At 39.8% G+C, this 13,634-nt stretch overlaps 1 protein-coding gene across 6 annotated transcripts in view; it reads right to left on the reverse strand.

Annotated features, from left to right (window-relative positions):
• The window catches only part of strbp (spermatid perinuclear RNA binding protein), a 227,828-nt gene that overhangs the window by 60,438 nt on the left and 153,756 nt on the right, over nt 1-13,634 (reverse strand). For all 6 annotated transcript variants that reach the window (XM_048559172.2, XM_059638313.1, XM_059638315.1 and 3 more), the window contains 6 exons: nt 10,537-10,631; nt 10,039-10,134; nt 9,570-9,681; nt 9,093-9,190; nt 5,781-5,895; nt 596-688 (listed from right to left, as the gene is read on the reverse strand). In XM_048559172.2, the coding sequence (XP_048415129.1) occupies nt 596-688; nt 5,781-5,895; nt 9,093-9,190; nt 9,570-9,681; nt 10,039-10,134; nt 10,537-10,631 (609 nt within the window). The remainder of the gene's footprint in view (nt 1-595; nt 689-5,780; nt 5,896-9,092; nt 9,191-9,569; nt 9,682-10,038; nt 10,135-10,536; nt 10,632-13,634) is intronic.

Raw genomic sequence — 13,634 nt, forward strand, 5'->3', positions numbered from 1 at the left:
ATGTATGTCTCCTGAGGTCAGTAACATAAATCAATTCAAAAGGATATTTGGATATTTTTCTGAGAAAATGCACTGAGGACTTTGACGAGAAAGCCGAATGTTGATATTGATCAAAAAGATTGGTTTGTTGGGGCTAATGGCTTTTGATTGATCACATAATATGTCACATTGTTTCACATTGGGTAGTTAATCTATATTAAAATTAAGACCATAATAATGTCCTTCACACTGAGAAACTAAGCATAAAGCATGATATTCTTAAATATTCTTGTTTTTCAAGGTTAAAAAAGAATTCATATTCTAAACTCCACCTTCAGTATAAGTATTAACAAAGGATAGTAGCTTGTGGTTGCAGAAAGCCCAAGCTGTTTTGAATAAAAATGTCAGAAAGTGCTGGTAGACTTCTGTTACTTCACTGCTAAAATAAATGTAACAGAATTATCACTAGAAACTTGTGCTTTAGTTTTATCCACATGGAAGAGATAGTTACACATTGGGTATCCAACAGTCCAGATAATTAAAAACACAACTGAAACGTGCCCAAGTGTTCTACTGTCTACGGCATATTGATGGAGAAATGTAAATATTAGCATACTTTTTCTCAGGTTTCTTTTCATCTTTTTATTTGGATCTTTGTCGTCTCCCATACCATCTTCATATGGTCTCTTCAAAGGTACTGAGAGTGGACCTGCAAAAAGAAACCTGAAGTGTTTTACCTCACTTTTTAAGTGAAAGATCTTATCAACAAAATTATGGTTTGTACTGCAACAGTATGGGATGTGACCACTATGATTCTTCTAGACAGGATTTAAGAAGGGTAGGCTTTTCAGCTTGTCCAGCCTTCTCCACAATTTAATAAGATCATGGCTGATCAAATGCCTCAATGCCTTTTACTGACACTATGCTCATAATCCTTTGCGCTATTAATAGCTTTCTGACCACCAACGTCTATATCAAATATACTCAGACTGAGCACCCACAGCCCTCAGGGGTAAAGAATTCTGAAGATTCTTTTATTTTTGTGATCTTTATGTTCTTCTTGAAAGTATGTACTTTATTTTGAAATGTATGAGATAAATGTTGTGCAGTGGCTGATTTGATATGCTGAAGCAATAATCTTGGGAGATTCTCAAACTGTTGGTCTTTCATTAATGTACCAAAATTAAGGAGCGACCACTGTGGTCAGTCCATCAGTGTTCATCACTGATGTTTGGTCATGCAATTGTCTTAAGTCGTAAATAGACTATAGCTCGCTGTCTCAAAACCTCCCATAAGACAACTCTACAGCTTTGTTTCTTAACATTAGAACATGGAATATATTTCTATTTATATATTATTAATTTTAAGAACACCCAAGACACTTTGTCAGAAGTGACAACTGAATAATCTTTAAAAAGTACACTTCAAGAGAGGCTCAATATTTCCTGTTGCTGTTCAGTTTCCTTTTAAGCAACCCATTCAGAGCTTTTACAACACGCCAGCACAGACAGGACTTGAATCCCAATCTTCTGGCTCAAATGCAGGGACACTATCATTGTGCCAGAAGGGATCCTTAGATTCTGCCAGCTGCCATGGTAGGATTTGAACTCATGGCCCCGATGAGCGTTAGCTTGGGTCTACAGATTACCAATTTGCCACTACAACCTCAACAAAGCCACAATCATCCTATTTGTTGATATGGACTTGAAATAGCCAGAAGACTTGTTAATTAGGTGATAAGACAAGCTGTTATCAATTTGGAGAAACTGCACCAACCCGAGGTAGCCTCTCAGTTTCCCTAAAACAACGAACCAAGCAGATAGGTAATGAGTTGATGCACAAATAAAATGATCAAGCTCCACAGGCTAAAAACTACAAACTTACTTTTGCTGTGCACCATATATACTGCAGCATCTCAGATACTCCTAAGTTAGATACTGAGGAAGTGTTTCCCCTAATGGAATCAACAACCAGACAGTTTAATAAAAAAAAGTCCCCCATTTAACATGGAGATAAAGAGAAATTGCCTGAGGGTTGTCAGTGTTTGGAATTCGCTTTCAGGGATTAGTGGAAGCTGCATAACAGAATAAAACAAAATGTGAGTTGGACAGATTTTTAATTCACAAAGCAATCATATGGTATGGAGGGTACAACACATGAGCATAATGGATTAGTGGAGTGGGCTTAATGAACTGATTGGCCAACTATTTATTTTAATGTTACTTATGAGGGATCTATATTAATGCATTCTTGGAGGGGGCCGTACATTAAAGCTGTACAAGGTGCCAATAGATACATCAGATCTTGCCACAAAACTAAGGCTGAACCTGCTTGGAAGATTTCACTGGACACCGATCAGTCCAGGTGTCAGAACTGCAGAGCAGTTATTTGCTCTGTGCAGCTAGGAAGCAGTGATAGCACAGGAAAGCTAAAATAGTGGTTTACTTTTACTAGATAGTTGGGATCATTCACATGATGAGATGGTGGTGTAACCTGGTCAATTTCAGTGGGATGCAATCACAGAAGAGATTGAACAGCTGTTAAGGAAACAAATCATTGGATCAGTCTCAGTTGGAGTCCTGTTGCCCAAAAATTTCTTGTAGCCAAAGAAGCAAGAGGGTCTTAAGGCTGAGTTGGAGCTGTTCTTTAAGTGAAACCAGCAGCCAGGATAGAAGCCAAGGTGTCTTGAGGGAAAACAGTGATCACAGGACTTTTTTCTTTAAATGACTCAAATGATCACTAATGTCTGGGTAGACTGCTTAGAGATTTTGTAGGTTCTGCTGTACTGGTCATTTTGTTGTAATCAGTTTGCCTGTTCAGTCATATTTACTGCACGTTAACTTTGGACGTAAGCATATATTGTACATGATATTAACAGTTTGAATTGATGACTTTTGTATGCGAAAAAATTTAGTTGCTTAAAAGTCATGGAATCTTGAAGTTTTAAACTTTAACTAAGTGAGAAAGATTTCTAATTTTGTCTATTTAAAATAAAAAGTCATAGCTTCCTAACCAGATAGCAATATCTTATAAAATGCAGTTAGCGGATGTAAAAATCCCTAAAATTGGTACATTGGAGGAACTTGCTGCAACTGTACTGCATGGCAATGCCTCATCCAACAAGCTGCAACTCAAGTCCAAAACTGACTACATAGACTGTTGTGGAGAAGTGACAATAATAAAAGGGAGCGAGAGCCCTGTTTCCTTGGCAACTCTTGTCCTGTCTTCCTAAAGAAGGTTGATCTAGGATAGGGCTGATGAGTCAAATCACCATGATGTCATCTTTGTTTTGAGGGATTAACAATGATGACAGCAACTGTTCTTATAGTGATAAGAATTTTTCTCCACAAATCAGTTGTCTAAAACTTTGGTTGACTGAGTATTGAATGTTTCATCAGCCTTTTGCCACACAATAAGGTGATGCTGGAGACCTCTCCCCACAGAGCTATAAATCTGCTCTAAAGGAGCAAAATGCAATCTTTGTAATTTTACACTGTTTTCAGCTTTCCTTTTAGTCGGTAGTTTCATCAAGTCAAAATATTCAATTTTAGTTTTATTCAAATTCACTATGAACGGGGCAGCACGGTGGCTCAGTGGTTAGCACTGTAGCCTCACAGCACCAGGGACCCGGGTTCGATTCCAGCCGCGGGTAACCATCTGTGCGGAGTTTGCACATTCTCCCAGTGTCTTCATGGGTTTCCTACGGGTGCTCTGGTTTCCTCCCACAGTCCAAAGATGTGCAGGCTTGGTGGATTGGCCGTGCTAAATTGCCCAGAGTGTTCAGGAGCGTGTGGGTTATTTGGGGGATGGGTCTGGGTGGGATGCTTCAAGGGGCGGTGTGGACTTGTTGGGCCAAAGGGCCTGTTTCCACACTTTAGGGAATCTAATCTAGCGAGTTTTGAGAAGATTTGTAGCTCAGGTTGAGGTTCTGGATGTGAGTTTGCTCGCTGAGCTGGAAGGTTAGTTTTCAGACGGTTCATCAACATTCTAGGTAACATCATCAGTGAGCCTCCAACGAAGCGCTGGTGTTATGTCCCGCTTTCTATTTATCTGTTTAGGTTTCCTTGGGTTGGTGATGTCATTTTCTGTTCTTTTTCTCAGAGGATGGTAGATTGACTCCAAATTAATGTGTTTGTTGATGGAGTTCCGGTTGGAATGCCATGCTTCTAGGAATTCTCGTGCCAAGAGGGTAGCCCACAAACCCACCAACACACTAAAGCAGCAGCTAATGAACTTAAAAGACCCTATACAGACAACAAGCAAAATGAACATCATCTACAAAATAGCTTGCAAGAACTGCGACAAACACTACATTGGACAAACTGGCAGAAAGCTAGCCACCAGGATATATGAACATTAACTAGCCACAAAACGACATGACCCACTATCACTCGTATCCTTACATACAGATGAGGAAGGACATCACTTTGATTGGGACAACACATCCATCCTACGACAAGCCAAACAGAGACACGCACCAGAATTCCTAGAAGCATGGCATTCCAACCGGAACTCCATCGACAAACACATTGGCTCCAAATCAATCTACCATCCTCTGAGAAAAAGAACAGGAAATGACATCACCAACCCAAGGAAACCTAAACCGATAAATAGAAAGCGGGACATAACACCAGCGCTTCGTCAGAGGCTCACTGATGACGTTACCTAGAATGGTGACGAAACATCTGAAAACTAACCTTCCAGCTCAGCGAGCAAACTCACATCCGGAATCTAATCTAATCTAATACTTTTAACATCAAGTCATTATTAAATATTCCAGGTACAACAGGACAGTAAAAAGGCAAATAACATGCTAGCCATTATTACAAGTGAACTGGAGTGCAAGGATAAGAAAGTCATGCCATACGTATACAGAACTAAAGATAAGACCACATCTGGTGCATTGTTTAAAAAAAGAGAGCGCAAAACTCTGCACAATGATAATGGTTCCTCATGAGGCAGTCCAACAAAGATTCACTAGATTTGTTTCTTGAATGACAGGGCTGTCCTATGTTCAGTAGCTGAATAAACTGAGCTTAAATTTTCTATAGTTTATATGAAATATATCTCCAGGCATCAAGTAAACGTGCTATTAAGCAGGGTAACCTGTCAATCACATTTAATTATTCTCAGATAGTAAATCAGAAGAAGAAAAACACACAATATTTCAGTTAATAAATATTTTACATAAAGGAAAATAATTACATTCTAAACACAGCATTGAAATAGAAATTGGCACATCTAATCCCAAAATGTGAACTAACTTACTTCAGATAAAATGACATTGCATAAATATAAAATCAACCTTGCACGATCGATGAGGCTATTAAGCTGTGATCATAAGTTTAGTGTGCTATAAAACATCAGTTAGACCTCATTCCACAAGTTGCTACTTTTTCAGGATTTGTTTTTATCAGGTAAAAGCATAAAACAGTCAGGTTGTCAGTCGATTAATTCTTTCTTGACAGCCTTGTGTGGAAACTTCCAAAAGATCTTCCACTACAAGTGGAGAATCAAAGGTGGTGCAGTGGTAGTGTCCCGACCTCTGAACAGGAGGCCCAGACTCGAGGCTCACCTGCTCAAGAGATGTGTCTAGGCATTAATGAACAGGCTGATTAGAAAATATTAGAATCAATCACTGCAACTCTGGTTTCCCAATTTAATTGCATATCTGCAGACTCAAGAAATTAACTCAGACAGGCAACAACAGTGAATGCTGACAGTTTTCTAATACTAATATTTGCAAAACACAGATCAGCATGTCAAATTGCATCTTGCAAAAAAAATGAACTTTTGCTCACCATCTCGCTCATTTAGAGATCGGGGCCATTTTTGAATGGAGGTTCTTGTTGATGGAAGTGGGTCCATCTCCAGTACTTTGTAGATTTGACCAAAGGCCATGAGTCTAAGTGCGTGCTGCAAGCACAAGAAATACAAATGAACTAGTTACAATTTCATAGGTTTATGCAAGATTTTAGACTGGTTTTGAGTTAGCTAACATGAACGACTTTCATAAACAGCTGAGCAATTTACCCAGGGAATAAAGTGAGCTGGACAAACCAGGAATGGCTCAGAGAGAGATCACTGGTCATGTGCATAACATATGTATATGAACTAGAATTGCACTCACAACTGGTGGAAGAATTGCTTGGACTTTTGTTTCTGACTGCCCATATGCACTTCCAGCAGAATATCAAACTGAGTATCAAGTTCAACTTTAATGCCATTATATTTGAACTGCCTATGAAAACTGAGGAGAATGTCAAATAGACATCACATTACACAGGGATCTAGTCTATTAATAACAGCTTTGAAGGAATAACTAATGCTTCTTGATTACTAAATTGTATGAACTTTCCCAAGATTCTCCATACAGAATGCTTCCAATCTCAGCCAGTCTACCTATTGATGCTTCGAAACAACACTAAGTTTAATTCACACCATTGCCTGGATTTTCTTCCCTCGCTGATCCTTTTTTCTCTTCCAAGAGCTCCAATGGCAATTCAAATCCAAGGTAACAAAGTGTGGAGCTGGATGAACACAGCAGACCAAGCAGCATCTCAGGAGCACAAAAGCTGACGTTTCGGGCCTAGACCCTTCATCAGAGATGGGGATGGGGAGGGGGTTCTGGAGTAAATAGGGAGAGAGGGGGAGGTGGACCGAAGATGGAGAGAAAAGAAGATAGGTGGAGAGGAGAGTATAGGTGAGGAGGTAGGGAGGGGATAGGTCAGTCCAGGGAAGATGGACAGGTCAAGGAGGCGGGATGAGGTGGTAGGTAGGAAGGAAATGGAGGTGCGGCTTGAGGTGGGAGGAAGGGATGGGTGAGAGGAAGAACAGGTTAGAGAAGCGGAGACAGGTTGGGCTTCACCAACACCTTTCACCCCAACCTCAAGTTCACCTGGGCCATCTCTAACACATCCCTCACCTTCCTGGACCCCTCAGTCTCCATCTCAGGTAACCAGCAAGAAACTGATGTCCATTTCAAGCCCACCGATTCCCACAGCTACCTAGAATACACCTCCTACCACCAACCCGCCTGCAAAAATTCCATCCCCTATTCCCAATTCCTCCGGTCCTGCCGCATCTGCTCCCAGGATGAGGCATTCCACTCCCGCACATCTCAGATGTCCACATTCTTCAAGGACCGCAACTCTCCCCCCTACAGTGGCCGAGAATGCCCTTGGCCGTGTCTCCCGCATTTCCCGCAACACTTCCCTCACACCCCGCCCCGGCCACAACTGCCCCCAGAGGATCCCCCTCGTTCTCACATACCACCCCACCAACCTCTGGATACAACGTATCATCCTGCGACACTTCCGCCATCTACAATTCGACCCCACCACCCAAGACATTTTTCCATCCCCACCCTTGTCTGCCTTCTGGAGAGATCACTCTCTCCGCGACTCCCTTGTCCACTCCACACACCCCTCCAACTCCACCACACCCGGCACCTTCCCCTGCAACCGCAGGAAATGCTACATTTGCCCCCACACCTCCTCCCTCACCCGTATCCCAGGCCCGAAGATGACTTTCCATATTCAGCAGATGTTCACCTGCACATCTGCCAATGTAGTATATAGCATCCATTGTACCCGGTGTGGCTTCCTCTACATTGGGAAACCAAGCGGAGGCTTGGGGGCCGCTTTGCAGAACACCTCCGCTCGGTTCGCAACAAACAACTGCACCTCCCAGTCGCAAACCATTTCAACTCCCCCTCCCATTCCTCAGATGACATGTCCATCATGGGCCTTCTGCAGTGCCACAATGATGCCACTTGAAGGTTGCAAGAACAGCAACTCATATTCCGCTTGGGAACACTGCAGCCCAATGGTATCAATGTGGACTTCACAAGCTACATAATCTCCCCTTCCCCCACTACATCCCAAAACCAGCCCAGGTCTTCCCCTCCCCCCAATGCATCCCAAAACCAGCCCAGCCTGTCTCTGCCTCCCTAATCTGTTCTTCCTCTCACCCATCCTTTCCTCCCACCTCAAGCCGCACCTTCATTTCCTATCTACCACATCTTCCTGCCTCCTTGACCCGTCCATCTTCCCTGGACTAACCTATCCCCTCCCTACCTATACTCTCCTCTCTACCTAGCTTGTTTTCTCTCCATCTTCGGTCCGCCTCCCCCTCTCTCCCTATTTATTCCAGTTCCCTCTCCCTATCCCCCTCTCTGAAGAAGGGTCTAGGCCCGAAACGTCAGCTTTTGTGCTCGTGAGATGCTGCTTGGCCTGCTGTGTTCATCCAGCTCCACACTTTGTTATCTTGGATTCTCCAGCATCTGCAGTACCCATGATCACTGATGCAATTCAAATCCAGGCAGTTTTCATCTGGGTTTTCTGTTGTTTGGGCATTTGACAGCCCCAGCAAGTTACAGGAAAAGAAGAAGCAATTTTAAGTTTAATACTAAAGTACATGAGGAGGAAAGGGCTGGAAGTACATGTTGATAAGCTTTGACAAGGAGACAGGGAGGGAGGCTTATGTGTAGTTTTTACAGATACATTTCCCAATATTTACAGGTAGAGATAATTTCACCAGATAAATTCATGCAGAGTATTACATTCCATATAGGTCATACTCCATATGGGTTTCTGCCATATGCTCCAGTTTCCTCCCACAGTCCAAAGGCGTGCAGGTTAGGTGGACTGGCTATGTGAAATTGCCCATATATATAGTGTCCAGAAATGTGCAGGCTGGGGTGGGGGGGGGTTAACCATGGGAAATGTAGGTTACAGCTGAGGATGGGGTGGGGTTGGGACTGGGACCACTGGGCTGAATAGCCTGCTTCCACACTAAGGATTCTATGACTCCCAAATCATTTATTTATTCATTCAGTTAAATCCTTGCATTTGAATAAAAAGCTTTCACAATTATCACCTTCCGTACTTTGTAAAAATATACTAGATTTGTAAATGTATTGTCATCTGCATTAAATTTATATAACTACATACAAGCAATTGCTGTTTACAGTACAGGTGATCCAAATGTACCTATGTTCAAAAACAAACCAAAAAGTTTCATAATGTGAGGAATAATTCCTAAGATTTACTACAATTCTATTTTACCCAACAAACATTTTCAATGGTCATTATCCTGATTATCAACCATACCTGGGCACTATGAGTAATGTTGTCCATTTCCTGAGGAGTCATTGAGATTAACACATCAGTTAGATCTTTTTCGCAAGGGTCATGTAATCCTGGACCACCTGCAAAGAAAATAAACTAAGATTTTACATTTCAAGCAGCATACATGTAGTAGCATAAATTTTCTGTCAAAGTGCAACATTTAGTAACTGCTTAGTTGATAACTATTCTAATAAATTGAACATTATTTTCACCTGAAATTTATCAGGGATAAACGTTAAATCTTATGCACTTTAGCTGATTTCAGTCAATTCTGCCCTAGAATTTGGCAGTCACCACTAATCCGGAAAGCATCATACAAAAACTGAACTCCACACCACACCACATTATCTAGCCTATTAAAAATGATAATAGAACTTTTGGAAAAAATATCAAAATACTAAATTCTAATATGAGCTACCTATTTCAATACATTTGTCAATTGTTAATTGAGAATCTTACCAGGTAGAAGAATCCCTGATGCCAAGCACTCCATTACACGTCTCAAGGCTTCACCAGCCCCTAATGGTCTATTACTAGTACCTATGGCTTTTTCACAAATAAGTTCAAGGGGCTAAATACAATAAGGAACAAGAGATCAGTCACATAAGGTAATATGTAATGGAGGCTTTATTTCACAAAATTACACCCTCCAATGTGAAGAAAGAATTTCAAGATTATTTCCAAATAAATAGGTTAATTTGTTTATTTCCAAATAAACAGGTTCTTACTTCAAATTCACCTGGTTAGTGCCAAGGGACAAACTTAATTATGATTTCACCAATATAATTCCTTCAAAAGTTTGCATGAATATAAAACTATACTTGTTGCGTCAAACTGCTACACTTAATTAAACCATAATGTTATTCAAAAGTTTCAGTGTGTTTAGGCTACTTTGTTTGACAGGGGAACAGTCTACATTTAAACTTACCCAGCCTTTCAATGGTCCCCATGTGGGCACTCTGTTGCATAAATCACGCAGAATACGAATCACAATTACACATGATTTTAATCCATTTGCCCTTGCCTAAAACATACAGAATTGTTGTGATATCATGTGATAGGATATAATTATCATCGGCTTTGCAGATGCAAACTACATAGTACCTTGGTACTTTTCAGTAACTGAGAAAGTTAAATTAAATTATCATGCAAACAAAAATGAAAATTTACAGAGAACAAACTCCATCTCTACAATGACCGATTTCAAATACAAGCAAGAAGGATAAATGTTTAACAATTGCTTTTGTAGCCTCATGATAACTAGTAAAAGTAAACTATCTACCTATTGTAGTATACCGACTGAGCTTAAACTGTGCGCACTACAAAGAGCAAATGAATAGCATGAAGTGTTTCAATATAATAAACAGCTTTAACATTAAAACCTCATAAGGCTACAATAACAATAAGGTAAGAACAAGTAGCCAACCTGAAACCATTTGGCATGTCGCAGAGACGCCAAGGCGTTTAGGCATTTCTGCCTGTCCAATAAGTCCGGTGGATCTTTCATCGCAAAATTTTCTACTGGTGAATGGAATAAGAAGACAGATACAGTTTGACCAAGGGGTTTCTGTCATTCAGTACTAGGGAGTGGCAGCATCCTAGGCAAACAAGGCTCCCAGAAATTTTAATGGTTTAATAGTGCATTGTGGTTACTACAACAGCCATTTACAGTAACGTGAACATGTGAGACAGAAGCAAAAGGCATTCATTCGGGATACGAATCAATGGCATATCAACTGCAGAGTATATGATTCTGAGTCTTATTTAAAATGCAGACCACAACAGATTATACCACACAGCAGATACTTTTGTTGACTGTTAGACAGGCCTCCTTAATTTCTGGTTTCGTGGGTAGTTCTATCTTAAAATAATGAACAGGAGAAAACAAGACTTACTCTCAAACTTTTGAATTCTTCAGCCTGTATTTCCCTTCACAATAATTTCAACTTGTGATCAAAATGAAGAGCTTACACTATCAAAGTAATGTAAAAACGCCACTTTAGTTTTGCAATTCACTCATTGCTGCAACATAACATCATCACTGAGGACCCAGGGAACCAGAAATTAGCTGTGTATGGCCTTATCATTTTAATGCCTTATGCAAGTGCAACTTGTGGAAGTTCTTATTTTCTGAGAAATTCTCACCAAAACTGTCAGTTGGCTTTAGATTCTGCTAGAAATAAACTACCGGTAGACACCTGCAACAAAGGCATTAAAATGTAACAGAAACTCAATATGGCAGTTAACCCCTACTGAAATTTAAAGACTATAACAATTTCAAATATTTTCAAACAGTTGGAGTTTTCTGCCTTTTAAAGCAACAAAAACATCTGCTATAAAGTACAATATTTCTTACACAAGGGATACAAAGATAAACTGCTGTAGATGGGTGGTTAATAGTCTAAAACATTGGATTAGACAGCATAAAGGATGACTGTCTGCATGGGTAGTTTTTTTTTCTAACCATGTAATTCAGTATCAAAACATATCAAATTGAAAAATCTTACTCACTTCATCACTTAGCCATGTCCTTTCCCCACCTCCCACAAAAAAAGCTTATTATAGTTTTGAAACAAAATGGTAAACATAGCTTCAGCTTGTTTTGATGTCCAAGGGCTATGGTTAATCTTAGCAGTAGTTCCACTATAAAATTCTGATTTGTTTTGAAAGGTTCTTGCAATCCAGTTCATTGCATTAAAACAGCTCTTCTACAAACTTGTACTGAAATACAACAAAACATTCTTTTTGCAGTCAGTCATCTTTTACATGCAAGTTCTACAGGGAAAAAAGATAAGGGCAAGGGACAAAGAGCAGGCAGTGAATGGGGTAGACTTGCATCAAAGTCCCTTTTAAAACACTCATGTATTCACTTCATGCCCTGTACAATCTTGAGTTTGAAATTAATGTAAGCTTCCAACATGCTAGCTTTACCATCAAATAAAGAAGTGCTCCATGGTTTATGGTGACAGCAAAGCATATAACTCCCTGCGTAATAGATCCAGAATTTATGGCAAAAAGATTTTCAGCAGGGAAAATTATGCCCACTGCCAATGTAAAGTTTCACTGACACCCAAACTACACTTCAAGCAGTACGAATCCAATAAACATTTCAAAAAGCTTTATATCCGTGCTGTATGACCTTATATTGGGTTTTTAGAAAATGCTAAAATGTTAAAATCTTGGCGTCAAAGCAATGGTAGCAGTCAACCCAAGTACTAACTGAGAGTTTAACTCAAATTTTTTCGATTTTTGTTGCTGTTAATACATTAATTTCAAACCTATAATTGTAAGTCCCATGGTCGTTAAATGTCAACAACCTGCTTATCTCAACTTTTCAAATTATGCAACAGCACAAGCAACCTCAAGATTTTCCCCAACCCAGAGAGCAGGGCATGAATGCACATGAATCATTCGTAGAAGACAAAATGTAAACAGCTGAGTAAGGCTCCTAAAGCCCACATTGCTTTGGGTGCTGATTAGTGACTGTATAGCATACTGTGAGGCAGGAAATTCTGGATGGTATTAACTTTGGAACTAATGTGTACTTAAATCAGTTTTGTTTTACTGATGGAGTTTATTTGGAAATATGTTCTGAGTTTCTAAGCTTATTTTATACCATAATTTCTTGCTGAACAGTAGTATTATTACTGAAGGGACTTGTAGCAAGTCTAGAAATGCGGAGAACAGCAACAGGGAGTCCCCTCCTGCCCAGGTGGGCACAGCTGCCTCCATTCCCATGACAGAGAGCGGCCAGTTGGTCAAAGGTCTGACATTGTCCAGTAAGGCTCAACAAACTACCACTGACACGCTTTGGAGACTAAACCAAAAAAAAGCCTACAAGTAAACAATAAAAACAAATTAACACTACTTTATTCTTACCAGCTTTCTTTCCCAATCTCAGTGCTGTTCTGAGCTTCAAGCATTTTAGATAAATGCACTCAAGGCATACTTAAAAGATAATCATATTTATACTGAACTGTTTGAATCCAAAGGTTATTTGATATACAAAGTTCCATTCTTGCGAGTTACATATGATATAAGAGCAGTGCATTTAAATTACAGATTTCTAAATGAGGGTCAGAAAATGTAATCTGTGCTTAGCAAGTTAGTTTTTAAAAAACTGCATTGGCTACATACACTTATGCTCATACCATTAAATACTTCTAATATTCTGCACAAACATTAACTACATGCTATTCCTTATATGCTATTCCCTTCCAAAACATATGAGTACATTTGGACTGTATAAAGTTTGGCTCTACATTGGTGAATGCTTCTGAATTAAAATACATTATTGTTCATATTGGCTTGTGCATTTTTTGTATTTTACAGCACTGAGATGGGGCAAATTGACACTATAGATTACTGAAAAATGCAGGAAGTCTTACATTTACATGGACAGAACATGTTCTGTGAAATATGCAAGAGACAGGTAACTAAATATAAATAAGAATTACTGATATGGAACTGTACACCTTTACATATGGAATACTCAGTTTTAATTAAGATAGTGCTGTATTTCAA

The sequence above is a fragment of the Stegostoma tigrinum genome, chromosome 29 (assembly GCF_030684315.1).
Source record: "Stegostoma tigrinum isolate sSteTig4 chromosome 29, sSteTig4.hap1, whole genome shotgun sequence".
NCBI classification, from domain to species: Eukaryota; Metazoa; Chordata; class Chondrichthyes; order Orectolobiformes; family Stegostomatidae; genus Stegostoma; species Stegostoma tigrinum.